Source organism: Dermacentor albipictus, unplaced genomic scaffold (genome assembly GCF_038994185.2).
Source record: "Dermacentor albipictus isolate Rhodes 1998 colony unplaced genomic scaffold, USDA_Dalb.pri_finalv2 scaffold_15, whole genome shotgun sequence".
Classification (NCBI taxonomy): domain Eukaryota; kingdom Metazoa; phylum Arthropoda; class Arachnida; order Ixodida; family Ixodidae; genus Dermacentor; species Dermacentor albipictus.
This window is the reverse complement of record NW_027225569.1, coordinates 8942847-8969136: the sequence shown is the minus strand read 5'-3', so window position 1 is coordinate 8969136 and position 26290 is coordinate 8942847. Positions and strand designations below refer to the sequence as shown.

The following is a 26290-nucleotide window of genomic DNA, read 5'->3' as shown; positions in this document are numbered from 1 at the left end:
GTCATAACGACGCCCGAGTGGCAGTGGAATTCGACCGTGCGGTCGTCGAGGAAAGTCCGCAGGAGGTCCACCAGGTTGCAGGGGCACTGGCGCTCCTTAACATAATTTAAAACAAGGGGGTGCCAAACACTGTCGAATGCTCCCTGGAAATCCAGGGAGATCAGCGTGACCGGCGTGCCCCGCGCTCTGTAATCGCTGATGTAGTGGCACAGAGACGTGAGTGCCTGGACTGCACTCTTACCGTGCACGAAGCCGAATTGGTTTTGGTAGACGTAATTCCCCGTGAGTAGGAAGTACAACGTGGCCGTTGTATGGTTGTTGTATGGCCGTGAGTCGGCCATACAACAAGCACTCCAGCACCTTTCCAAGGATTGAGGTCATGCAAATGGGCCGGTAACTCTGCGGCGAGTCTAGGGGTTTGCCGGGTTTTGCAATGAAAATGCCCCTGCCTTTCCGCCACGCCTTGGGGAAGTTCGCCGTATATGGCTAGCTAGAGACCAACAGAAATAAAGTTTACTGGGGCCCAGTTTACTGGGGCCCAGCCCCCAGAAGCGTTCCCGTCCCTGGGGGCTGCCTAATGTCACTTCCGTCATAACCACGCCCGAGTGGAATACAGCCCAGGGTGAGTGCTGTATTAAAAATGAAATACGAAACGCTGGTGGCACGTGCAGAGGGCGACCACAACGTCAGTCGTGAGTCCGTCCGGACCTGGGGCCGAGCTGTTTACAAGCTTGGCGAGCGTCGCCGCCAGCTCTCCGGCGGTGAATGGACGGTCTCGCACACGTGATTCGCAGGGCCGCGCGCTCTGCTCCCGTAACGCTTTGTGTTCTGGCAGGTCCGTGCGAGCGTCACCTTTGGCTATTAGGACATTTAAGAGCAGTGCGGCCGACTGTAGGACGCTTTCCGTCCGGCCGCCGTCCGGTGTTGTCAACGGCGGCAAAGGCGGTCGCCCTCTTTCCCTGCCGAAGGCCGCCCGGAATGGCGCCGAAAACAGCGACTTGCGGCTGCACTCGTCACACCGCTCGCGCGCCTCCGCCGCCTTCGCGTTTTAAATCCTCCGACGGAACTTGGCGAGCGCCTCGCAGTAACGTTGGCGATGGAACGAGCGCAACGCGTCGTCCCGACACCTTTGGAAACGGCGTCGCAAGGGCCGCGTTCGTTTCTTTTCAATCTGCAGGTCCGGCGTCCACCAACTCTTTCCCGGCCTGTGCGGTAGGATCGGCCTGAGATGCTTACGACGCGTTTTGTCTATGACCTCATACATCTTATTAATCGTCGCGTCGAGCGCCTGCGGCGAGCCGATGTTTGCTCCGCTATCCCGCGCGAACCATCGGAGGTCGCGCAGTTAGGCAACGAAGTTGAGCCGGCCGCACTTTGTCAAGCGTCTCCCTCGCTCGCTGGCGCTCTACAGCACGAGATCGATGGCGCGGTGCTCGGAAAAGGTGACGTCCGACGACACGCTCCACCGGTACCCTCGACGGACGAGCGCGGCGGTCGCCAGCGTCAAGTCGATCCAGCTCGCCGTGTAGATGTTGCAGTAGGTGGGGGGGGGGGGGGCTCCGCGTCATTCAATGCGATCAACTCTCGCGCCGCTGCGAACTCAATCACGCGAGAACCGCCGTTGTCATGGGCGCGCGGGCCCCACATGGCGTGCTTTGCATTGAGGTCGCCCATGATCAGGATCTCTGGCGTTTTGTGGTTTGTGGTTGTGATCAGGATCTCTGGCGTTTTGCGGCTCGGGAAGTGCTCCGCCTTTGAGAAGGCGGAGCACTTCCCGAGCCGGCGTCTGCGTCGACGCCACCGGCGTCAGAAAGGCGACGCGTCGTAGCCTTTCTGACGCGCGAAAGCGTGACCGGCGTGCCCCGCGCTCTGTAATCGCTGATATAGTGGCACAGAGATGTGAGTGCCGGCGTGAGTGCACAGAGATGTGAGTGCCGGAGTGCCATCGGAGGTCGCGCAGTTCGGCAACTTCGTTGCCGAACTGCGCGACCTCCGATGGTTCGCGCGGGATAGCGGAGCAAACATCGGCTCGCCGCAGGCGCTCGACGCGACGATTAATAAGATGTATGAGGTCATAGACAAAACGCGTCGTAAGCATCTCAGGCCGATCCTACCGCACAGGCCGGGAAAGAGTTGGTGGACGCCGGACCTGCAGATTGAAAAGAAACGAACGCGGCCCTTGCGACGCCGTTTCCAAAGGTGTCGGGACGACGCGTTGCGCTCGTTCCATCGCCAACGTTACTGCGAGGCGCTCGCCAAGTTCCGTCGGAGGATTTAAAACGCGAAGGCGGCGGAGGCGCGCGAGCGGTGTGACGAGTGCAGCCGCAAGTCGCTGTTTTCGGCGCCATTCCGGGCGGCCTTCGGCAGGGAAAGAGGGCGACCGCCTTTGCCGCCGTTGACAACACCGGACGGCGGCCGGACGGAAAGCGTCCTACAGTCGGCCGCACTGCTCTTAAATGTCCTAATAGCCAAAGGTGACGCTCGCACGGACCTGCCAGAACACAAAGCGTTACGGGAGCAGAGCGCGCGGCCCTGCGAATCACGTGTGCGAGACCGTCCATTAACCGCCGGAGAGCTGGCGGCGACGCTCGCCAAGCTTGTAAACAGCTCGGCCCCAGGTCCGGACGGACTCACGACTGACGTTGTGGTCGCCCTCTGCACGTACCACCAGCGTTTCGTATTTCATTTTTAATACAGCACTCACCCTGGGCTGTATTCCACTCGGGCGTGGTTATGACGGAAGCGACATTAGGCAGCCCCCAGGGACGGGAACGCTTCTGGGGGCTGGGCCCCAGTAAACTGGGCCCCAGTAAACTTTATTTCTGTTGGTCTCTAGCTAGCCATATACGGCGAACTTCCCCAAGGCGTGGCGGAAAGGCAGGGGCATTTTCATTGCAAAACCCGGCAAACCCCTAGACTCGCCGCAGAGTTACCGGCCCATTTGCATGACCTCAATCCTTGGAAAGGTGCTGGAGTGCTTGTTGTATGGCCGACTCACGGCCATACAACAACCATACAACGGCCACGTTGTACTTCCTACTCACGGGGAATTACGTCTACCAAAACCAATTCGGCTTCGTGCACGGTAAGAGTGCAGTCCAGGCACTCACGTCTCTGTGCCACTACATCAGCGATTACAGAGCGCGGGGCACGCCGGTCACGCTGATCTCCCTGGATTTCCAGGGAGCATTCGACAGTGTTTGGCACCCCCTTGTTTTAAATTATGTTAAGGAGCGCCAGTGCCCCTGCAACCTGGTGAACCTCCTGCGGACTTTCCTCGACGACCGCACGGTCGAATTCCACTGCCACTCGGGCGTCGTTATGACGGAAGCGACATTAGGCAGCCCACAGGGACGGGAACGCCTCTGGGGGCTGGGCCCCAGTAAACTGGGCCCCAGAAAATATTATTTCTGTTGGTCTCTAGCTAGCCAAATACGGCGAACTGGACGCGGCAGTGCTTTTGACACCTTCGTCCGGTCACGCACTCTAATAAACCCCCATACAACAATCCTTTTTGTAACCCGTCCTCGCGCTTAGGTCTGCCCCTTCAAACAAGAAAAATATCCGGGAGTGAAGTTTCCGCCTTGTTTGTTGGGCTGAGCTTGCCTTGGCGCTATACAATTATCCTATGGTGGGTGTTCCGCCCCCGTAAATGTTTCTGTTGGCCTCTAGTGAGCCATGTACAGTGAACTGGGCGCGACAGCGCTCTTTACACTTTCGTACGGTCAGGCACTCTAATAAAACGCCATACAAAAATTGTTTTTGGAAACCTTCCTCGCGTTTACCTCTGCCCCTTCAAACAAGAAGGGGCAGAGGTAAACTGGACTGAATTCCACCTTGTTGCCTTGTTGCCTTGTTGCGCTTAGCTTGCCCTGGCGCTATCGAGTTATCATGTGGCGGGTGTACAGCCCCCGTAATCTTTACCCGTAATCTGTTGGCCTCTAGTGAGCCATCTACGGTGAACACGACGTGGCAGCGCTTTTGACGCCTTAGTCCGGTCACACACTCTTATAAAACGCCATACAAAATTCCTTTTTGGAACCCGTCCTCGCGTTTAGCTCTGCCATTTCGAACAAGAAAAATATCCAGCACTGAAGTTCCTGCTGTGTTTGTTGGGCTGAGTTTCCCTGGCGCCATCCAATTATCATGTGGCGGGTTTACCGCCCCAGTAAACTTATTCTGTTCGCCTCTAGTGAACTGGACGTGCACGCTTTTGACTCTTTCGTATGGTCAGGCACTCTAATAAAACGCCATACAAAAGTCCTTTTTGGAACCCCTCCTCGTGTTTACCTCTGCCCCTTTAAACAAGAAAAATATCCAGGACTGAAGTTTCCGCCTTGTTTGTTCGGCTGAGCTTGCGCTGGCGCTATTGAATTACCAGGTGGCAGGTGTACCGCCCCTTTTCGAAGTCTGCTCCCTCAAATGAAATAAAAGAAAATAAAAGAAAAGAGGGAAAAGCCCGTTCCTACTAACGCAATAAGAGGCTTAAACCAATAAAAATAAATGAAGAGGGGCAAAAGCCCAAAGCGGAAATTTGGATAAAAAAGCCAATTGGAAAAATAAAAGGAGGGCACGGTAACTGCTAGTATCCCAAGGCGAGGTCAGCGAGGGCACAAGGGCCTCGCGTTGAGTGTTTATTGATGCCGCCAGAGAGAGGTAATGATGATGATCGGCATGCTGAGTGCCCAGGTAAAAGTGAAGATTGCAAGGAGGATGAAGACCCCGGTCAAGTTCCTAGGTCAGCCGGGGAGCACCAGAGCCGGGACGTGAAAACCTGAAAGTCTTAAAAACATAGATTAGAAATAGTGACAGGGACTGCCCAGGCAGTAGTCCCCGGGCAGCCACCGTCACCAAAACGCAATGAGCAGTCGTTTAGGGAAGAGTGATTAAAAGAGGTGACAGGGACTGCCCGAGCAGCACAAGCCCCCGGGCAGCCACCGTCACTAAAACCCAATAAGCAAGCGCTGATGGCCACTGAAGCCTCCATCCGAGACATTAACGCACCTGCACCAGGAGATGGACATGGGAGGTACATGAGAAAGAAAGGAAGGATAAGTAACAGGGAGCAACCACGAAGGCGTCGTGCAGAGGCCTGCGCCAGTGCCTAAGTACAGCCGCTGCGAAAGTGAGGAATAGGGGGAGCAGGAGAAAAGAACAAAAAAGGAAAAGAAATAAAGGAGCGGAGTGTGAAAAGGACATACACGGAAGGGGTAACAGATTGGGAATCCCTGCGCGCACCCTTGTCCGCACCGCCCGCGCAGGCAGTAGGGCCACCGCCAAAACAGCGAAAACCGCGACAGCGGGACGCGAGGAAACAGAGCACGGCGTAAGAATCAAAGGACACCGCCAGATCACGGAGACCATCCGGGTCCAGGCCGCACCATGGAGAGCAGGGGTGCTATGCAGGATGCCCCGAGTTTCTCGTTCACCCGAGTTTTGCCCGAGTTTGCTCGACGGCAGTCAGTGAACGGAGATAGCGCGCAACGGGCCGAAGGTGCAGGCAAAAAATATGTAGACAGAAAGTCGCGTATGACAACATGAGCGCACCCTGCGCGGCACGCTGCTTCCACGTTTCAAGCGCAGAAGGCTGCACAACGAAACGCGCCAGCGCCGCGTATTGTTATCAACGGATTATCGCAACTTAGCGATACCGTGACTGCCCCGCTGTCTGTCAGCACACTTGCCGTGAGCCGTTTGCCACGCCTTTCCCGGGCGCGTCAAGGGCGTGCCTCATCTTTCGGGCGCTATCTATCTATCCTCCATCGAATGCGAACGGGGTACATGCGGCGCATTCTTGCACCTACACTTTCACTCAAACGAATACGTTAAAATGCGACAAATAAAATAACGCACATTTTTATTTCTTTAGGTATCTGTTTTTCGTTTTCAATGCTAGAAATTTGTGATGATAAACGGAGATCGAGCAAATTATTAAATTTTGCTTATCTTGCCGTGAGTGGCGACAGGGAGGCGAAAGCTTAGAAGCGGTACATTGAAACGGGTCGCACGCACGAGGGCGTTCATACGGTGATAAGTCGCCTAGGGGCGCTGCAGTGCTATTCTCAATAAAGTCGGTCATGATCCATGGAGGGTCATGGCCACTCTTTCTCTATTAGGGGAATAGAAACGCAGCGCCGCGGTACGGCTGTTCATCGCAGGCGCTTCACTAGGCTATTAAGGCCCCCGCTTTACCAACTAAAAACGACACAACAGCTGTCGCTGTAAAATGGCGGTATGTTATTTTAGAGTGCGTAGTGTCGCAGTTCAGTGAAAATGTACCAGTTTATCTTTGTGCGCGAAGCCTTTGCGATACATTGCGAAACGTGCGTGCTTCCCCAGCGACAGAATTCATCGCTTGTCATCGCTTGCCCAGTGAAGGCGCCTCTGAGCGCACGTACGCAGTATATGAGTGTGTTGTGCAGTCGAAGGTGCTTGCGGATTACCTCTGCTGGAGCCAGCAGCGATCGCAGATGGATATCGTAACGACACCGCAGCACTCGCATTTTGGCAGGTGAGGACTCTTGTGTGCAGTTATGAAATCAGATTTCGAACGGAGAGATGTGTTGGAACTGTTGAGTGCGCAGTGCTTGTGATGAAGAAATGTCATTGCACTGGGCCTAGAAGAGCGAGCGATTCTCGGACGCTGATCGTGTTTACGACGTTGTGGCTCCGTTTCATCACCGATGACAGAGCAGCTATCTGAAACGACTGCTGCAATACGCCCTCCTCAGCATCGTCGTCCCCCTCGACGCCTTGCAAGCACCTACAGTGACGTGCCGATAATTATTTACTGTGCGCTACGCGCCGCAATGCAGGCAATGAAACCGTGTTGTGCGGCCATCTCAGCCCGAGAAGATGTGTGCCAGCGACAGTCAACGCTTTGTTTTCGATAGTGGTGCTCAGTACATCACCGATGACAGTGCGTTGTGCGTGTTTTATGTCGGCGGTCAAGATTGTTGATGCCTCTCAGCTCGACACCGCGTCGCTGTTGCCGGCGGATAAGTTGGGCGTGGCCCAACTGTAGTGGGTGCGCGCGCAATAGTTACATGCCTCGCGCGGGGCGTGACCTCTGGTTTTGATTGACAGGCGAACTCGTGCTAAACTCGTACATCGCGAAACCCCCTCCGAGTTCAACTCGGGAACATGGCGGCGGCAGCAGCAGCGGCAGCGGCATTGCATCCAGCGGCAGCAAGCGTCAGTATGACCGTCGGGACCCGTTCACCTGCATGACCGGCGGGGAGTTTCAGCGTCATTTTCGCCTGTCGAAGACATCAGTGTGCTGGCTGTGTGACGAGCGAGGCGAAGACTCTCGTCTGCGGTGACAGCGTGGCGGGCTTCATTCGCTCACCGTCTTAGAGCAAGTCATCTGTGCCCTCCGTTTCTACGGGACTGGGAGTTTTCAGGGAAGCGTCGGCGCCGAGCGTTACATCGGATGCCATCAAACTACTGTTAGCCACTGTGTCAGAGATGTGTCTGACGCGCTTATCGATGCGGCAGTGCGTAAGCGGTGGCTAGCTTTCCAGAATACTGCGGCGGAGCGGGCATATATAAAAGAATGCTTCCCACTTCGTGGGAACATTACGAACGTAGTCGGGTGTGTCGAAGGAACGTACGTAGGAATTAAGGCGCCTTCAATGTCAGCGTTACTGTGATTAACAGACTTTTTCGCTGGTTGATCACTTTTTGTCGATTGTTCTATTTATCTGTCAGGGTGCCTTCCAAATGGCTCACTTTCTTGGGAAACGGGTTAAGTATAAATAGATAAATGGATTGTGTGAAGTAACCTATGAATCCTAATCTCATAAAGAACTTGGGGTTCTTCATTGGTGAAGTTACTAAGTATGCACAATGCTGAATTTTGGTCATGCGTAATCTATCGGCCGCACTATGAAACAGCGAGGCATTGCACAATTTGTTACAGCGCGAGATGTGGATGTTGCGCCAAGCCGGTTGTGCCTATGCATTTGTGGCGAAATGAAAATGCATTGAGAATCTTAGTGTGTTGGCTTGCATGAAGAAAATACTTCAGATTGTTTGCTCTGTTCACTGTCGATGCATGTGCCAGAGGTTCAGTGCATCTTCTTTTTTTTTTGGGGGGGGGGGCGGCGTTATTTTGGATGGATAAATTGTATATTTTCGTCTCATAATGGGGCTCTAATTCTTAAGCATTAGAACAATGCACATCCGATACTCTGCAGAACTCTCTGTACGTGAAGATGTCATGAACCACCAAGGCATTATTACATATCGGGAGAAATGTGGTGCAGATGCCAATGAAAAGTGGGTCTTTAACCTACCATGATAAAAATAAAACTTGCAGAGCAAATAGACCATTTGTACAGCTTTAGAGCAATAACTACACAAAACGTGATATGCCCAAACGAGTAAACACTTGCCGCATTGCCAAAGTAGGCTGAGCGACATGCAGCATATGTTGGCATTGAACATGTCTCGTAACTGTTATTTTTATTGTAAGCCCTCGCTGTCACACCTTTCCCTCCAGCACTCCCTTTACTGAAACGTGGCACTGTCTTTCCATTGGTGTCATGATGATAATGGTAACGGCGGCAGCAAGGCTTGTTAATGCTTGCCTCTTTGATTCCTGTGAGTTTAGTGGTAAAGAATATGGCACGTTCATACATACAGCTGTGCTGCAAAATTTAACATTTGTGATTTTTTGGAGAACTAATTTGTGTTGGGAAATTTCAAAGATGTGCACCATTGTGGCCTAATAACTAGAGCATTGGTGAGGTTGAAGACGGTGTATTGCTATAGAAGCTTGAAGTTTAATTGCACAACAATTCGACGGGGCACAAAGAGAAATACACACAGCAGAATGCTTTGCTGTGTGTGTTACACTCCTTTGTGTGCCGTTGAATTGTTGTGCGATCCAACTTAAAATAGAGCATTGGGCTTCTTTGGTGCAGGACCGAGGAAGTGTGAGCTATTCGACAACATGCCAGTGCCTTGCCACACACTTATGGAAGTCGGAAGGTTTGCAAACAAAGCTTTGCTTTCAAATCCACCTGCTCATGTAATACAAGCGCTGATTGAAAGAACCATCACACAAAAATAATGGTGAAATCAATGGCCTGTGAAAAGTGTAATTTGTATATAGATACTGTTGACATAATAGGTGCCATACCGGTGCCATAATAGGTGCCATACCGGCCTCAAAATTGTACTGGACAGAGCAGTTTGTTTCCTATGTGAAGCTCGACCTCCCATGACATGCTGTGCAAATAACCAAGCTCAGTTTGTTTTGACGTGCTACACAACATTCAGTGTAATCTGTTTTTGATTCTAAAGAAGTGCCAAACACCACCTCTTTTTCAAGGACGTCATGGGAATATTTGGCGAGACCTTTTTCAGCCCCTCATAATGGAAGTGTGGCCAGCCAGCTTTGCTTGGATGCCTTTATAGATTTCTGCTCCTGATCATTGTGTGCTATCAAATTGCAGAAGCCTATGCAACTGGTGCAAGGCATTACGTGTTTCTATAGTCGGATACAACTTTAGGAGGCTGCGGAATCTGCACTTTAAGGCAGGTGAACACAAGCCTGCACCAATGGGCACGCACTCGAGACTGATATCGTGCCGCCAGACAGACTAATATTGCTCGTTGGAGAGGGACTATTTCTTTAGACGTGTAGGCAATCGGCTGCTGCGCTTTGGTCATCTGCGTGGGGCCTCTCCTGTCTTCTGAAGTTTTATCCAACTGTAAAGGATGCTGCTTTTCATACAACACAAAAGGACAAAGTGTACAATTATTTGGCCTATGAAATGGATACATCAGAAGTGTGCTATGCAAGGGCTTAAGATGTGTGAAATATGGTACATGCAATTATAAGACAATGTTAAAGAATATGTGGTATCGAACATGCATGTAATTTGTAAATGCATGGCACATTTGAATTGGGGAGTGTTGCAGTCATATGCACAGTCTATAGGTGATAGCATTATTAAGCTCCTGCTGTTTCCTTTCTTCATTGTGAATTACACACACCGTTCATCTTGTGGCTAATGAACACGCACTGTATTCTTGCACATAGAAAGAACAAACAGCATGATGACGTGTATGCTGCATTAGTGTATTTCTTATTTACATGGTCCAAGAGCGGCACAGGTTGTCTTACGTTTTTGCCTATTTTGTAGGGACACCAAGTGCTTGTTACAAGTCTCCTAATATGCACAGCACAATGTTTACTGCAATAATTTTATTCATGTTCTTGAATAATAAACAAAATATTAAACTGAAAGCTCCTTTATAAGGTGCCTTCTGTGGGCTCGACAGGAGAGCAGTGAGGGCACCGATACTACTGTTGCGGAGCAGCCCTCTGGACCTTTGCCACACTCTCAAGAGCACGTGCCTGGCGCTAGCCTACTGCCACCAGGCGGTTGAGTGGTTCCAGCAGCAGAATGTTTTGCTGCAAAAAAGTGTATTGGAATGAATCAGCCACGTACAAACCATTATTTACAAAGAAAAATGCTCGTTGCACTATTAGTACCAAGTGCCCTTAAATGTGGAAGCCTCTAGTGTAGTATGCATAGTAAAACAATGCGTTGGGACAACATTGCTTTATTTTTCAAAACTGGGGTTTTCTTTTTCAGAGCCAATTGTCATGTTGATTAGTGTGCCAGCAGCTGAGGTGGCCCTGCACCTTCACGAGTCTCTACTGTCAGCACCACAAACCTATTTTTGTTCGCTGCAAAACAAATGCCTCACCCTACAATCCCGTCTTATACGAGCTGATTGCATCCTATGCCTACAAACATCATATTCTTGTCCCATTACGCAATTTTCTACCATCCTTGGCTGTAGTTCTCTCTCCTTGACATTCATTCTGTAATGCTTATGTAATCACCTGATATGAATTGGCAACAAGTGATCGAATACGTGCATGGCCTGCCTGCCGATTCCTTTCTTTTTTAATCTCAACTAGCATATCAGTTGCCACGGTTTACTACGCCACTGTCTTCCTGCCTTAATGCTATCTGCAACAATTTTTGTTACTTCGCTTTCTACACAGTCCTTGACATCTCAAGTTTCTTTGTTAACCTCCAGGTTTATGTCCCATATTGCATAACCGGTGGAATGCAATGATTCTAGACTTTTTTCAAGGATATCGGTAACGTGGCGATCACGATTCGGTAATGCCTTCCATGTGCTGTTCAACCCATGAAATTTTTGTATAAGTTTCCTGCTTTATATCAGTACTTGCTATTGATATTTCACTTGGATAAAGATACTCTTCCATAAATTTTCTAGCTTAATGTCACTCATGAATTTCTGTTGCCTTACCAAGTTAGTGGAGGTTACCTTCATCTATTCCATATTTTCGCGGGCCCACTTGCACGTAAAAGCACGAACACTCATTGGTTCTCACTGCCTTCTTTAAACTGCTGGACATTCAGTTCGTTACTACGAAAGTGACTTAATCCGTGCACTCTTATTATGCTAAATATGAAACAGTAGAAATATACTTATCTGCAGTTTGTCGAAGTCTCCTTCACTGTGTTGGTAGCGAGATCCATCGTCGGTACCACCTCGTCGCTTCGTAGCTATATAGGATGTCTACCTTTTGCCCACACAATGTCGTGACGCTCGCAGTCACGCAGAGTGGAGGAACTCGGCGCACTCGCAGAAGCAGCACCGGACAAGTTGTTTCTTCAGCACTTCGCCGTGAACAGTAGGTGCGCGTTGCGATCTGTAAAATCGCCGAAGCTATTGGCAGTCTTACCGGGTGCACGGGAAGATTGCCCACCGAGGAACAGAACTATCCAAGAAATAGTGGCCTTCGTCGAGCCTGATCACTACATCGCGCACTGCAAGCTCGTTGTACGGGTTTGTTTACACTGGGCCTCCCTGATGCTTAGCCGCCATGCTTGCCCGGTGAATGGATGTGATGACGCCACTACAGCGCTCCCTCGTGGTATAATGCGAAGGGTACTAAATTACAAATTAGTCTAAGACGCATTCAGTGCACATCTCGTAAGATTCAAAATGCTTCTAAACCACGTTAAAGTAACTAATAATATTGTACTAAATGCATTTGTTTTACAACTTGCTTCTGCATGTAATGCACTCGGTGGAACGACAAACAAGTGAAAGAAGGCACGACCATGCACCGACGGTATGATCACGTGAGCCCCAGTTTGTCGACCGCCCAGAAGGCAACGCCCAAGAAATGATAGCCAGCCAGAGTGAATCTAGATAAACCAATGAAACTGGAGGCTTGTCGAAAGATAAACTGTGTCTCGGTACCATTCGTGCTTTCATTTTGGGGTGTCGCCAGAGCTCGTGAAGATCCCGAGTTTCGCCAAACTCGGCGCATCCTGCATAGCGCCCCAGGACACAAGTTAGTAGGAGAGCCTGGAAAGTGCATGGTGCCCGGACAACCCCACGGAGGCAGAGCCTCTGATCCGTCAAATCCGGGAGGCGTGAATATCCACCGTATGCAGCCAGTGCCCGCGGAAGCGGCGCCAACGGCCGTGCAAAACAGGGCACGCAAGAACGTCAGTGAAAGCAGTGGATGAGAAGAGCGAGCATGCGCCTCCTGGGCAATAGCCGGTAGCCACAGTATGGACGAGAAGCGTCAATCGCAAACCAAACCGAGAACGCCGGGGTCCTAGTAGCTGGACAAGGTGAGCCAGCCACGGCTCTAATGCCGGTCGTTCTCGTACATTGAGCGAAGTGACCTTTCGGTGAAGCGCCGTATAGGAGCAGAGGGCATGGGCGTGGGGTCAGCCACGAACCCCCAGCCGACGCTGCATAGGTAATACCATCAGAAAGGGTCCGTAGAAGAATGAGTGCCGGGGTCCAAGTCGCTGGATAGAAGGGGCCAGCCACAGCTCCCACACCGGCCACTCCGCAGCAAGCGGCTGTCCCAGTCGTTGGAACGCCCAGCGTTGCAACAAGGTTTTCCGTAACAGAGAGCGCATGGCCACGCCACTGTGCCCAACGCGATCACCATGCATCGACAGTAGGCACGTCCCGCGGGCTGTCCGGCACCGCCGAGCTCACCAAGCGTTCGATTCGGGTAAAAATGGCGCGATTTCTGGCGCTTTGAAGCAGGAGCGGGTAATCCGCAACCCGAATGGTCTCGCGTGAGGCAACGTCCAGGTGGCCCGCCAGCTCCCTCGTCAACGTACATTCAGTTAGATAATGCTGAAATGTTTCGGCCAGCATGCCACACGGGCAGAGCGCGGTGCGCGCAAGGCCAAACCGGTGCAAATAATAGGGGAAGCGGCCGTGGTCCGTTAGAATGTGAACTAAAGAGCGGGAAGGCGGGAAGAACGCAGGGATCTGTACGACGCTGGGCACCCAGTGCATGAGAGCCGTATCGGCATGGGCAGACCGCCACCTGAGGCCCCACTCACGTTGCATCTGAGCATAGAATTGGGTTTTAATGGCTCGGATGGAGGTGCGCAGTACGCGTGGGAGACCGTAGCGTGCAGCACTAGCGGCAGCGTCATCCGCCAGCTCGTTCCCCAAAACGTTGCGGTGTCCAGGCACATGATGCAGAGCAACGGAGAAGCGAGCTGAAAGACTCCGGAGGGCACGCTTGAGCTGCAGGACGCGCATGTCAGTGGAAGTGTAGGCAGAAAGCGCCGACAAAAGGGAGAGACAATCAGAATATACGTGGACGGCGGTAAACGATGTCGGCACGAATAGTAAGCAGTGCAATGCCTCTTGCAATGCAACTGCCTCTGCGCAGTAAGCACTGCTCGCACCCCGTACGCTAAATTTGGCTATGTGAAGAATGCGGTGTGGAGGGCGCATCACGACATACGCGGCGCCTGCAGAGATCTGTGTAAAGGAGCCATCCGTGTAGACGTGTAACGCAGGGCTGAGGGACTTGCTGAAAGCTTGGTGGGGAGTGAGCCGACTAAACGGAAACCTGAAATGATCGGCTGGGTGATCGGTCCACCGATCATAGGCGTACGCTATATTATCCGGGTGAAAATATAAAGGTCCGAAACACATCGGCTGTCGTAAAGTAAATAATCGAAACTCGGCCAGGGTTCTGTCCAATTCTAGTGTTAATGGTGGCGCCCGTGCAAGGATCTGCAGTGCCGCCGTTCGCGTAGTACGATACGCTCCCGTGAGAGCAAGCAGCGGAACCCGGTGTAATGATTCCACCTTGTCCCGTAGCTGGCTATCGGGGCAATCTGACCACCAGACCGGAGCAGCATAAGTGATGATGGGTAAAATGACCTGACGGTACAGCTTCTGGAGAGTCCCCGGTCGAAGGGAATAATGAAGGCGAAGATAAGCTAAAATTTTGTGAGTGGTGCGCTCTAATTTTTGCCTGACGTAGTTCGCGTGCGGTTGGAAACCTAATCGGGAATCGAATACCACCCCAAGAATTTTCAAGCTGTCCTTCTTTCGGAGGCGGCCCCCACTCATACACACCCTGAGCCCCTGCCCCGCAACCGAAGCTGTGCCGTGAGGGAACGCCACAAAAAAGGATTTGTCCACATTAATCGCGACCCGGACCTCTTGTGACCAAGCGTGCACGCGGTCCAAAATCCGGGCCGCCTTTCGTTCAATCTCTGCTCGGTTCACGCCAGGTACGACGATGACGGTATCGTCAGCGTTCGCCTGAGCGAACGCATCCCCAGGGAGATCCAACTCCAGGAGCTCGCGGATCACGACATTCCACAAAAGCGGGCTGATGGGGGAGCCCTGTGGACTCCCCAACGTAGGAGCAGCCGACACCTCTCCCGAAAGGGAACGGTACACAATCGTACGATCAGTTAAGAAGGAGCGGAGTAGGTTAAATAAGTTACGAGGGCAGCCGTTGCGCTGCATGTATGCGAGAACCTGCGGGTGCCAGACGGAGTCAAAGGCACATTTAAAATCGATGGCGATCAGGATAGCCGGCGTTTTGGACTGTTTCAAGACCTGGAGTCGGCGGCGGAGTTCGTACAAGGCCATGACGGCACTCCTTCCATGAGTAAAACCGAATTGATTGGCGTGGATAAGATGAGAGGAGTGAAGAAAGTAATAAAAGCGGGAATTTAGTAATCTTTCGAGAATTTTGCCAAATAAGGAATTCATGACAATAAGCCTGTAGGAGCCCGGAGAATCCTGAGGGCGCCCGGGTTTAGGGACGAAAACCACCCTGCCCTTCTTCCACTGTTCTGGAAAATGCCCCAATTTTAATGCCGAATTGAAAAGAAAGAGAAAGAAACCCGGGTTGTAGTGAAAAAGTAATTTGAGAATTGGAAGGGTAATGCCGTCAAGGCCCGGGGCCGATCCGGTCCGACCAATGTGTAGGGCATGTTCTATCTCAGACAGGGTGAACAATTTGTCGTCCCTTCTTGCGACAGCCGGGGCACTTGCAAGCGCGCGTAAGTCCCTGTGCAGAGCAGTATCTTGCGTCGAATCATCACGGGCAACCTGCGTGCGGAGCAGTAACGCCGCGGAATCCAGACTGTCTTTAGTACCCGCCGGCGAGCGCAAGGGCGGCAACACGATGGGGTGGCGGAGTTTTTCGAATGCCGACTTGAACGCTACGCCGAACATGCTTTTCCGCGAACTTTCTGTACAGACGTTTTTGGCCTCTAGTGAGCAATGTGAACGGTGAACTGCACGTGGCAGCGCTTTTGACGCCTTAGTCCGGTCGCGCACTGTTATAAAACGCCATACAAAATTCCTTTTGGAACCCGTCTACGCGGTTACCTCTGCCTCTTCAAGCAAGATAAATATCCAGGACTGAAGTTTCCGCCTTGTTTGTTGTGACGAGCTTGCGCTGGCGCTATTGAATTACCATGTGGCGGGTCTACAGTAAACTTTATTTCTGTTGGCCTTTAGCGAGCCATATACGGTGAACTGGCGTGGCAGCGCTTTTGACGCCTTAGTCCGGTCACGCACTCTAATAAAACGCCATATAAAATTCCTTTTTGGAACCCATCTACGCGGTTACCTCTGCCCCTTCAAGCAAGATAAATATCCAGGACTGAAGTTTCCGCCTTGTTTGTTGCGCCGAGCTTGCGCTGGCGCTATTGAACCCTCCACATGGTAATGTGGAGGGTGAACCGCCCCGGCCGACTACGCGGTTCACCCTCCACATTACCCCTTATTCCCGAAATCAAAGCAAAAATAAATGGTGGGGAAAACCTGTACCTGCAAAGATGCATACCACGTTTAAAGCCAATTGAAAATAAATGAAACGTGGTTGTCAGTTAATACCCAAAGCGCTCATTTTGTGATGAAAAGCCAATTGGAAAAATAAAAGTGTGCGGATAGGTAACGCGTTTGTGTCCTGAGGCGTCTCAGCGAGCTCAGAAGCCAGGCACGTACGCAGGGGGGTGGGGCCGGGCCCCCCCTCCCCGAGAACAAGTGGCATACCCCCCCCCCCCCCCCCTCCCCACCCACGCCACCACTCTTCTCACATTCCTAAGCGCCGCCAGATCAATGTTGAGACTTGGTCAGCAATATGCTGCCTTTTTCACTCCTTTAAATGGCGGTAGTTATCGGCATCTCTTGTAATGTGAAGGACAGTTTTCTCATAGATTCCGCATCCGTGCGATTAGCTCGAGATGCGTTCAGTTGTCACCACCTATCACGCGCCTATCTGTTGCTTTTGTTAGTTCAACCTTCTCTGTTTAGGCTGATCCTGGGACCAGGAAAGGGATGCAGCTGTTACTGAGCTGGTCTGTAGTCTCGTGGAACGAGTTACGGCCGGAGAAAACGCCTACTGCGCTTAACTTTTCCCTTTGTTTCATTATTTCTTTGAATTACGGCTCGCCGCTAGGCTGGCAGATGCCTGCAACCATATACACGTGATATGGGTTAGATAAGGTGGGAAATAAAATAATGTGAAAGCGCGTCCATCATGAAATCCTGCAATAACCCTTAAACCCATAAACAAGATGACTGTCGCCCGTTACCTCGTCTGTTTTTCCCTAATGGTATAGCACTTTTCGTGCAAAATTGGCAACTCGAAACAAAAATCGCAAGGAGTTGGGAAATTAAGCGATCTACTAAGGGAGAGAGCCAAGGCAACAACCAAACTCAACATCTTCTTACTTAAAAAGGAAGTAGAGAAAACGCTGCCGGAAGTGGAGAACATTTACTTGCTTTGAATGACGCTTCTACAGTTATCGGTCGAACCGCCTCACATAGCCAATTCTCTGCTGTGCTTATGTGGGTGTTTATCTAACCTTTCGCGGTGAGCGCAGTACATCTAGAATCGAAAGTCCTGCGCTCTACGCGGTTGTTTGGGACTGGCAGCCGCACAGCGTTACGCAATTCGCGGAACTGTCAAAACTGATCAACAAGGCGAAAATAACTGATATTCGAAACTGAGAAATACTGAAGCTGTAAAAAATGAACGCAGCCTGAAATCAGTAAAAAAGAAACCTGGCTTGGGGTAAACCACGATGTATACATTAAAAGATAAATAAAATTCATCAGCAATCTCGAAGATATAGTAAAAGCAGCGGAAAAATTCTGAGCTGACCTGTATACAGTACTCAGAGGAGACACGATACCTCACTTAGAAACAGTAATGAACAGGATACAGAAACTCTCCTATAACTAGCGATGAGGTCAGAAAGGCCCTGCAAGGAATGAAACGATGAAGAGCGGGAGGAGAAGGTGGAATAACAGTCGACTTAATCAAAGATGGAGGAGACATAATGCTTGGAAAACTGGCGGCTCTTTATACGAAGTGTCTATCGAGTGCAAGGGTCCCAGAAAACTGGAAGAATGCAGAAATCCACAAATCCAAAGCACTTTGGTCGACAGCACAGACTGTCAAAAACAGCAGTGGACTTGAGGAATTTCTCCAGGCAACGCATCGACATTCAACGCCTTTTCCAAGCCACTGTCCAGTTTCTTCAAAGGTCGTGCTCAGTCACGTTCCATGTAACGTCTACAGGAACATCACTGCTGGGTCTTGACGCCATCCAGCGCTCGGGGATACAAATCGACGGTACGTCTCTGACATGTCGTCTACCATCACTTCCCATCTCAGAGCCCCACAGGTGTGCCTCCGGGTTTTGGTCACCTTTCCAGTGGCGAGTTGGGTCTCGTCAACAACTTTGTGCACCGAATTCATCGGCAGCAAGATGCGAAACCAGTATCATCAAAGTTGTGCCAACTACCCCTGGCTCACCGTGACCAGGTCACAAATGAATTGCGACGTCTCGAGGACTGCGACGTCATCGAGCGCGTCGACGCTTCTGAGTGGGTGTCTCCACTCGTGGTGGTGCACAAGAAGGATGGAACCATGCGGCTCACGTGAGTGAGGCACAAGACTGTTCTTCTGAGGACTTTGGGGGTTGCGACACGATAACACGATGAGGACGCACGCGTCCTCATCGTGTCAAAAAACGGCCTCCGCGGCTTGACGATTATGTTTCCTGAAAGCAGAGCGTTTTGCCGTCTTCGCTGTGACATTTAGGAGGCAGTTCACATTTTTCGTTCACACAGGTAAAATGTGTTCCTTGTTGCGGTACAGTGAGTTTTGTGCCGTGTTCCTTGTTGAACTTTGAGTGACTGCCTGTGTTTTAGTGCCCAAGACTGGTGCGCGTGTATATGAACTTGGGCGGGGACGGATTGAATTTTTTGTGGACTTAAGTGCGTGCTTTGTGTGCAACTGGTGCACGTGTGTGAACATGGGGGGGAATGAACTGAAATCTTTGGACTTAAGTGCGCATCGTGTGTGCGCGTGTATGTTACTTTGTTTCCAGGGGGGGATGATGTAGTATAGTGTCGCCCCCTGTCCATCGCACATGTATGTTTTGTAATTGTTGAGCTAGATGGCGCACCCCCCTTCTGTCATGTGACGAGCATTGGACCAATTGGGAGGTGTCATCTGGCGTGTGAACCCTTTATTAGCAATAAACGGCCAAGGGTGGCTGAGTCTTCGTTCCGGTTTTCAACGGGAGCAGTTCGCTCCGCGTGTCCTATACTGCGCCGGCGTTAGCCGTGCGTTCGCTGGTCGGGGCCCCCCGCTTGCCTGCCGCTGCCGACACATCTTTTGGCGACGAAGATGGGATTCCCGCAACGGTTCCGACCGAAGCCCCGGGAAACCAACGAGCTTCGTATGTGAAGCGTCCCTTCCGTGTCTGCACGGCCGGCCAACGCCGCCGACGCACTTGGCGTCGCGAGGCTTCCGAGCCTAGGCCTACTCGCCCCCTTGTTCTTCCGTGCCCCATTCCTGCGGCGAGCTCCGGCTTGCCTCCTGCACTGTCCCCCTGTACGCTACCCGGCATGGCTTTTACGGCGAACCTTCCCGTTTTTCTTGAAGTGCCCGGCCCTCCGTATTCCCTGGTACCGCTGGAAAAAAATTTTTCAGGCCCACCTCGAAGCGGCCGGCGGCGGCGACTGGACGGACGCACGGCGAGCGTCTGCGCTCGTCAGCGCTCTCGGGCGTGAGGGACAACGGAAGCACTTTGCAGCCGAGGAGCAAGGCAGTTAACGAGCGCAGCCTCAGCTTCAAGCGAAGCAGCAATGCAGTCGACCGGCGCAGCGTCAACGTCAACTGATGCGGTCCCGCCAGCGTCAGAGTTTCCGATACTCTTGCAGCGGCTTGACCGGCTGTTCGCCGCGTCAACAAATGTCCTGGCGGAACGGCACGAATTCACCAGCCGAAAGCAGTTTGAAGGAGAAGGATTCCTGGAATTCGTGACCGCATTGAAGGAGCTGGCTCATGCTGGCTCATGGCGAAACCCTGTCCCTGGACAAGGGAGAAGAAATTGGAAGCCCTGCATCGAGCGAACCGCGCGTTCGACTCGGAGAAAATACAGAGAATCGAGGCAGCTCAACTTGGCGTTCCGTCGACGAGCCAAGATGGCCGACTTCTTCCGGGGAGCCGCCAAGATGGCCGACGTAGTCCGGGAGGCCATGAAGATGGTCGAATTCTTCCGAGAAGCCGCCAAGACGACGGACTTCTTCCGAGAAGCCGCCGGAGTGATGGCGCGTGGACGCCATCACTCCGGAAAAGAGGAAGAACGAACTGGGCTCGTGCTGTGAATCAAACCGGTCAGCGCTGCAACCGTTGTTGTAAATATAATCTGTAAATAGTTTCTCGTCTTACTGACTGGTCGGAGAGGCCGCCAAGAGGGCCGACATTTCGCACGTGGCTCCTCCGGGAACCGTGGTGCATGCGATTGGTGTGGTAGCACCAATCGCATGCCACATATAGGAATTGTCCCGCAAGGAACCGGCGGTGTGATGGCGCGTGGACGCCATCACTCCGGAAAAGAGGAAGAACGAACTGGGCTCGTGCTCAAACCGGCCTAACACACGTCGGGCCATTTTGCATCAGTATGCCGAAAAAAATTGGAGGACGCTTAAGCTTCGCCTTCAAGAGTGGGACGCGACAGCGTTCCCGTCGACCCGCCAAGGGGTATAAGACAATGCGCTACGGCACAGCGATCACTTACGATGCGCCCCGCATCGGACTTAGCGCCCACCTATCACGCGGTGAGCGTCGAGCAACGCAGCGTTCGCCGCGGCAACGAAACGTGCGCCTGAGCGAAAGAAACGAACCAAAGAACTCGGTGTCTCGGAGGGGAAACGATCTACGCCAGCCAAACGTCGTGATCGGCACGGGCAGAGAGATAGATAGTAATCTAAACCGGGAGCACGGCGAAGCGTCGTCAGGGGAGAGGGAGTCCCGCGACGCGCCTGGCAGCGGTCCCAATGCGCGCGCGGCGCGCCTCCTGTCGGGGCAGCGCCGTACATTGAGAGGAGGCGGTCTTCTGTGTTTGCCGCAAGATGGCTCTGCGTGTGCGGAAAGCGCAGAAGAAATGCAGCGGAAACGCACTTCGCAACTCGTGTAATTGTGACTTCTGTACGTTACATGTTCATAATTACCGATATACACCGCAGTATAACTTTCCACGGCTCGTTTCGAAGGCAACACCGCATTCACTAGAGGCGCGTTTGCACCGCTTGGAAGCATCGAACTCGTGGCTGAGTGGTAGCGTCTCCGTCTCACACTCCGGAGACCCGGGTTCGATTCCCACCGGGCCAATCTTGGAAGTTGCTTTTTATTTATGAAGCGCCTGCCGTGATTTATCGCTCACGGTCAACGCTGCCGACGCCGACGACACCGGCTTTTCTGCGACACGAGCTCCTTAACGCTATCGCGTTAAAACCCGTACTGTTCAGCACGTCTCTTCCGCAGAGACGCTGTCTTCAACTTCCGCAGGACAGCCGTCCGCGTCTGTCTTGACGGTGAGCACTTTGGAAGCTAAAAGGGATTTACAAATTCCGGTCGTAGTTAACGGCGTCCCCGTGCGACTGCCGGTGGATACGGGAGCGTCTGTCTCATTGATGACTGCTGGATCCAAATTAATCCACAAAAAAGGAGGCGTTAAAGAATTGAAAAATTATAAGCTTGCTTCCAGTATTATATAAAATATTTACCAAAATAATCTCCAATAGAATAAGGGCAACACTGGATTTTGTCAACCAAGGGAACAGGCTGGCTTCAGGAAGAGACACCTTACAATGGATCACATCCATGTCAAACTCAGGTTATCGCGAAATCCGCGGAGTACAATAACCCTCTCTACGTCGCTTATATAGATTACGAAAAGGCATTTCATTCAGTAGAGATACCAGCAGTCATAGAGGCACTACGTAATCAAGGAGTACGTAAATATTGCTACACGTGTGTGGTATTTGTTTGTTTGAACGAGGCGCGTGGACGCCATCACACCGGAAAAGAGGAAGAACGAACTGGGCTCGTGCTGTGAATCAAACCGGTCAGCGCTGCAGCCGTTGTTGTAAATATAATCTGTAAATAGTTTCTCGTCTTACTGACTGGTCCTTCGCGTAAGAATATCTACAGAGGTTCTACAGCTACCTTAATTCTATTCAAGAAAAGCAGGGAGATACCTATAGAGAAAGGGGTCAGACAGGGAGACAATTTCTCAAATGCTATTCACTGCGTGCTTGGAAGAAGTATTCAAGCACGCAGTGCTTGAATACTTCTTCTACTTCTACTTCTAATGCTTCTACACAGTGCTTGAATATCTCAGCAACCTTCGGTTTGCCGATGACATTGTTCTATTCAACAACAATGCAGACGAGTCTCACAAATGATTGCAGACCTTTACTGAGAAAGTGTAAGAGTGGGGTTGAATATCAATATGCAGAATGCAAAGATAATGATAAATAGTCGGGCAAAGGAACAAGACATCAGGATCTCCAGTCGGCCACTAGAGACTGTGAAGGAGTTCGTTTACCTAGGACAATTAATCACAGGGAACCCTGATCATGAGAATGAAATTCACAGAAAAATAAAGATAGTTTGGATCGCATACGGCAGACATTGCCAGCTCCTGACTGGAAGCTTACCATTATTATTGAAAAGTAAGGATTGCACCCAGTGCATTTTGCCAGTGCTGACATATGGGGCAGAGACTTGAGAGTGAAGGACCGTGCAAAGAGCGATCGAACGAAGATTGCTAGGCATAACGTTAAGAGAGGGAAAGAGAGCGGTTTGGATCAGAGAGCGAACGGGTATAGACGATATTCTAAATGACATCAAGAGAAAAAAATGTAGCTGGGCAGGTCATGTAATGTGCCGGTTAGATAACCGTTGGACCATTAGGGTTACAGAATGGGTGCTAAGAGAGGGAAGCACAGTAGAAGGCGGCAGAAAACCTTAATTGAAATTAAGGTTTTCGCGATGAAATTAGGAAATTCGCGGGTGCTATAGTTGGAATCGGTTGGCGACAGGACAGGGGTAATTGGAGATCGCAGGGAGAGGCCTTCGTTCTGCAGTGGACGAAGGCCGAGACATATGCACGGGGAACACGTCGAAATTCGGCCGACGGACGAAGATGGCGCTCAGGGGTTCCTCCTCTTCCGCGAAATATGAAAAATCTGGCGGTAGCTGCGGCCTCGCCCTTTTTGCGCATGGCGGATCGTTAATCGCCGCAATAGATATGTGGGCCTCGTCCATCCGCCGCGTTTGCGGCCATCAGCGCGCGCCTGGCGTGGTCGAGGTTTAAGTGCATGACGTAGGTTTCCGCAGGCAGCCGCGCACCGACGATCGATCGGGTGCTTCCGCGACGCTCGCCAGATGTCTGATGCGTCGCCATCCCCGCGCCCCCCGGCCCCACGGCACTCCCTTTACCTCGGGTCGCCGTAGCGGGTGCGCGCCCTGAGCCGCGCCACCTTTTCTAGAAGTATCGGACACTCGGGGAAACCGGTGGGGTGATTCTTTTCCCTGTTGCCCGCCTTATCGCATTTGGAGCAACACACCTCGGCGTCCCCCATCTTGACTTTACAAGTGACGGCTAGATGACAACCGTCGCACTTCATACATCGCGCCTGAGATGGGTCCGCTTTGTGGGGGCATGTCATTCGTCCGTGTCCGTAAGACGCGCAAAAGGTGCACGTGGGCACGTGCAGGTCCTCTCGTGCGCTAACCGATGTCCAACCCACCGTGAGTTTTGGACGCGATAGAATCTTCCGAAACCCTTCCGGGTCTACTTCTGCGACGTATGATCGCGATCCCGCCCTCTCTCCGAACGTAACACGAACCTTGCACTTGTCAAGGTCGAGGTCAAGACCGCGATTACGCTCGTTGAGCGTGCGTAAGAATTCATCTCGGCCGATATCGGGATCTACCCCCGTGAATTTAACGCAGGGGTTGTGCTGTTGGGCGACGCGCATTATGATGGCCGCGCGCGTGACCGAGTTCTCAGCTATGTTGTGTAGCCATGTTGCATTATTGTAAATACGGTCAGCCCGTACCTCGTTCGGTGTATCGTCACGTCCGTGATGTCTTTTCCGAGTGGGTCGACGTTGGCTTTGAGCAGCCGGAGGACGTCTCGCGCCGGCGTCGCTGTCGTCCCGACCGGCGTGAGAAAGGCGACATGTTTGTGTGTGGCACCGGGCTTCCCCGCCTCGGCGCCCACCGCCGCAGCAGCACCGGGTCCACCGCCAACCGCGCCGGTAGCGGACGCAAGGCCTGCCTTCAGCGCGGCCGCGTAATTCATGCGGTCCGCGGGTGCGCCCGCCGGGCCTCCCGCGCACGCAGGGATGGTAGGGCCACGAGCCGCGGGCCCCTGGCCAGCCGCCACGACCGTCGGAACGCCCAGGCCAGCCTCCATGACGGCCAGGCGCCTCTGCAGTTCAGCGGCCTCGCGACGCGCCTCGTTCAGCTGGCCCCGCAACGCGAGGGCCGCGCCGCGCTCCGTGGCCGTCTCCGCTCGCAGCTCCGTTTTAAATTCGGCGCAGATGCCGACCATCTCAAAGAGCCGCGTCAGGAAAAAGGTACGCGCCTCCACGGGCACGCGGTTGGCCGGGAGGTTGCAGAATGCGACGGCCTCGTCGATGATCGCGCGCAGCCGACCTCGCGCCGTAGAACCAGGGTCGCCGGGAACCGCCGCCGCCACGGCCGTGCCCTCCGACACGGATGAGAGGGCCTCCTCCTCCTCGTCACCACCCGCCGGTAGCCGGGCCTCGTTCTCGGTGGCTGGGAGCTGGTCGACCAGCTCACTGAAACGCGCGAGAACCGCGTCGCCGTCCTCTGAAAAATCAGAGCCCCGCGAGCGGGGCGACTCCCTGGCGGCCGAGGGCCGCGGGGGGGAGCGGGGCGGCGACGCGGTCTTGCCCTTGCGCGAGCTCGGCATGGCCAAGCTCAGGCTCAAAGGGTATGAGCCCTGGCCATTTTGTGCCCGGTGGCCGGCCGAACAAGGATTCACTCGAAAAACGAAAATAAAGCCCTTCCCCGCCCTGTTTTTGCGCCGAATCGAGTCCCTGCACGTTTAAAAATAACCCCTGCTAAAATTTAGAGATACCGAATGTGAAATACCTTGTTTTTGCAGCGAAATTCAAGAGCCCGATGGAACCGGCCGGCCAGACACTTGCACGAGCGCTCGTCAAGGCCGAAGGATGATCATGATGATCGCGATGATAACGATGATGATCGTGATGATGATGAAGATAATAATAATGATGATAATGGTTATCGTGATGATGATAGTGGTTATCGTGATGATGATGGTGGTGATCGTGATGATGATAATGGTGATCGTGATGATGATAATGGTGATCGTGATGATGATAATGATGATCGTGATGATGATAATGGTGATAATGATGATTATTATGGTCATGATGATGATAATGGTGATCGTGATGATTATGGTGATAATGTTGATAATGGTGATCGTGATGATGATGATAATGGTGATAATGATGATGATAGTGGCATCGTGATGATGATGATTGTGATAATGATGATGATAATGGTTATCGTGATGATGACAATGGTGATAATGATGATGATAGTGGTGATCGTGATGGTGATAATGATGATGATCATGGTTAGCGTGGTGATGATAATGGTGACAATGATGATGATAGTGGTGATCGTGATGATAATGATAATTGTGATAGTGATGATGATAATGGTGATCGTAATGATGATAATGGTGATCGTAATGATGATAATGGTGATCGTGATGATGATAATGGTTATCGTGATGATGATAGTGGTGATCGTGATGATGATAGTGGTGATCGTGATGATGATAATGGTTATAATGATGATGATAATGGTTATCGTGATGGTGATAATGATGATGATAATGATTATCGTGATGATGATAATGTTGATCGTGATGATGATAGTGTTGATGATGATGATAATGGTGATCTTGATGATGATAATGGTGATAGTGATGATAATAATGGTGATCGTGATGATGATAATGATCTTGATGATGATAATGGTGATAGCGATGATGATAATGGTTATCGTGATGATGATAATGGTGATAATGATGATAATAATATTATCGTGATGATGATAGTGGTGATAATGATGATCGTGATGATGACGATAATGGTGATAGTGATGATGATAATGGTGATCGTGATGATGATAATGGTGATAATGATGATGATAATGGTTATCGTGATGGTGATAATGGTGATCGTGATGATGATAATCGTGATAATGATGATGATAATGGTGATCGTGATGATGATAATGGTGATCGTGATGATGATAATGGTGATAATGATGATCGTGATGATGATGCTAATGGTGATCTTGATGATGATAATGGTGATCGCGATGATGATAATGGTTATAATGATGATGATGATGGTTATCGTGATGGTGATAATGATGATGATAATGAATATCGTGATGATGATAATGGTGATCGTGATGCTGATAGTGGTGATAATGATGATCGTGGTGATGATGATGATAATGGTGATCTTGATGATGATAATATGATAGTGATGATGATTATGGTGATCGTGATGATGATAATGATCTTGATGATGATAATGG

At 51.6% G+C, this 26290-nt stretch overlaps 1 protein-coding gene across 3 annotated transcripts; it reads right to left on the bottom strand.

The window, feature by feature from the left end:
* Window positions 1-4518: 4518 nt before the first annotated feature.
* Window positions 4519-25679, bottom strand: LOC135914125 (uncharacterized). 3 transcript variants are annotated; one of them, XM_065446880.1, is made up of 2 exons: window positions 23734-25679; window positions 4519-4782 (listed from the first exon to the last, which is right to left on the bottom strand). In XM_065446880.1, exons 1-2 carry the CDS (start codon window positions 24612-24614, stop codon window positions 4740-4742), a joined length of 924 nt encoding a protein of 307 aa, XP_065302952.1. In that variant the 5' UTR covers window positions 24615-25679; the 3' UTR covers window positions 4519-4739. The 3 variants fall into 3 exon arrangements, with proteins under 3 accessions (XP_065302952.1, XP_070384973.1, XP_065302951.1); XM_070528872.1 differs by having other exon boundaries at window positions 4519-4774; XM_065446879.2 differs by lacking the exon at window positions 4519-4782 and adding an exon at window positions 11502-11707.
* Window positions 25680-26290: the final 611 nt, after the last annotated feature.

Excerpts from the sequence above, each read along its gene's own strand:
- LOC135914125 (XM_065446879.2), bottom strand. The coding sequence starts at position 24,614 with ATGCCGAGCTCGCGCAAGGGCAAGACCGCGTCGCCGCCCCGCTCCCCC. Across the intron at positions 11,708-23,733 it reads GTGACGATACACCGAACGAG|ATCGCAACGCGCACCTACTG; the intron begins GTACGGGCTGAC and ends GCGATTTTACAG.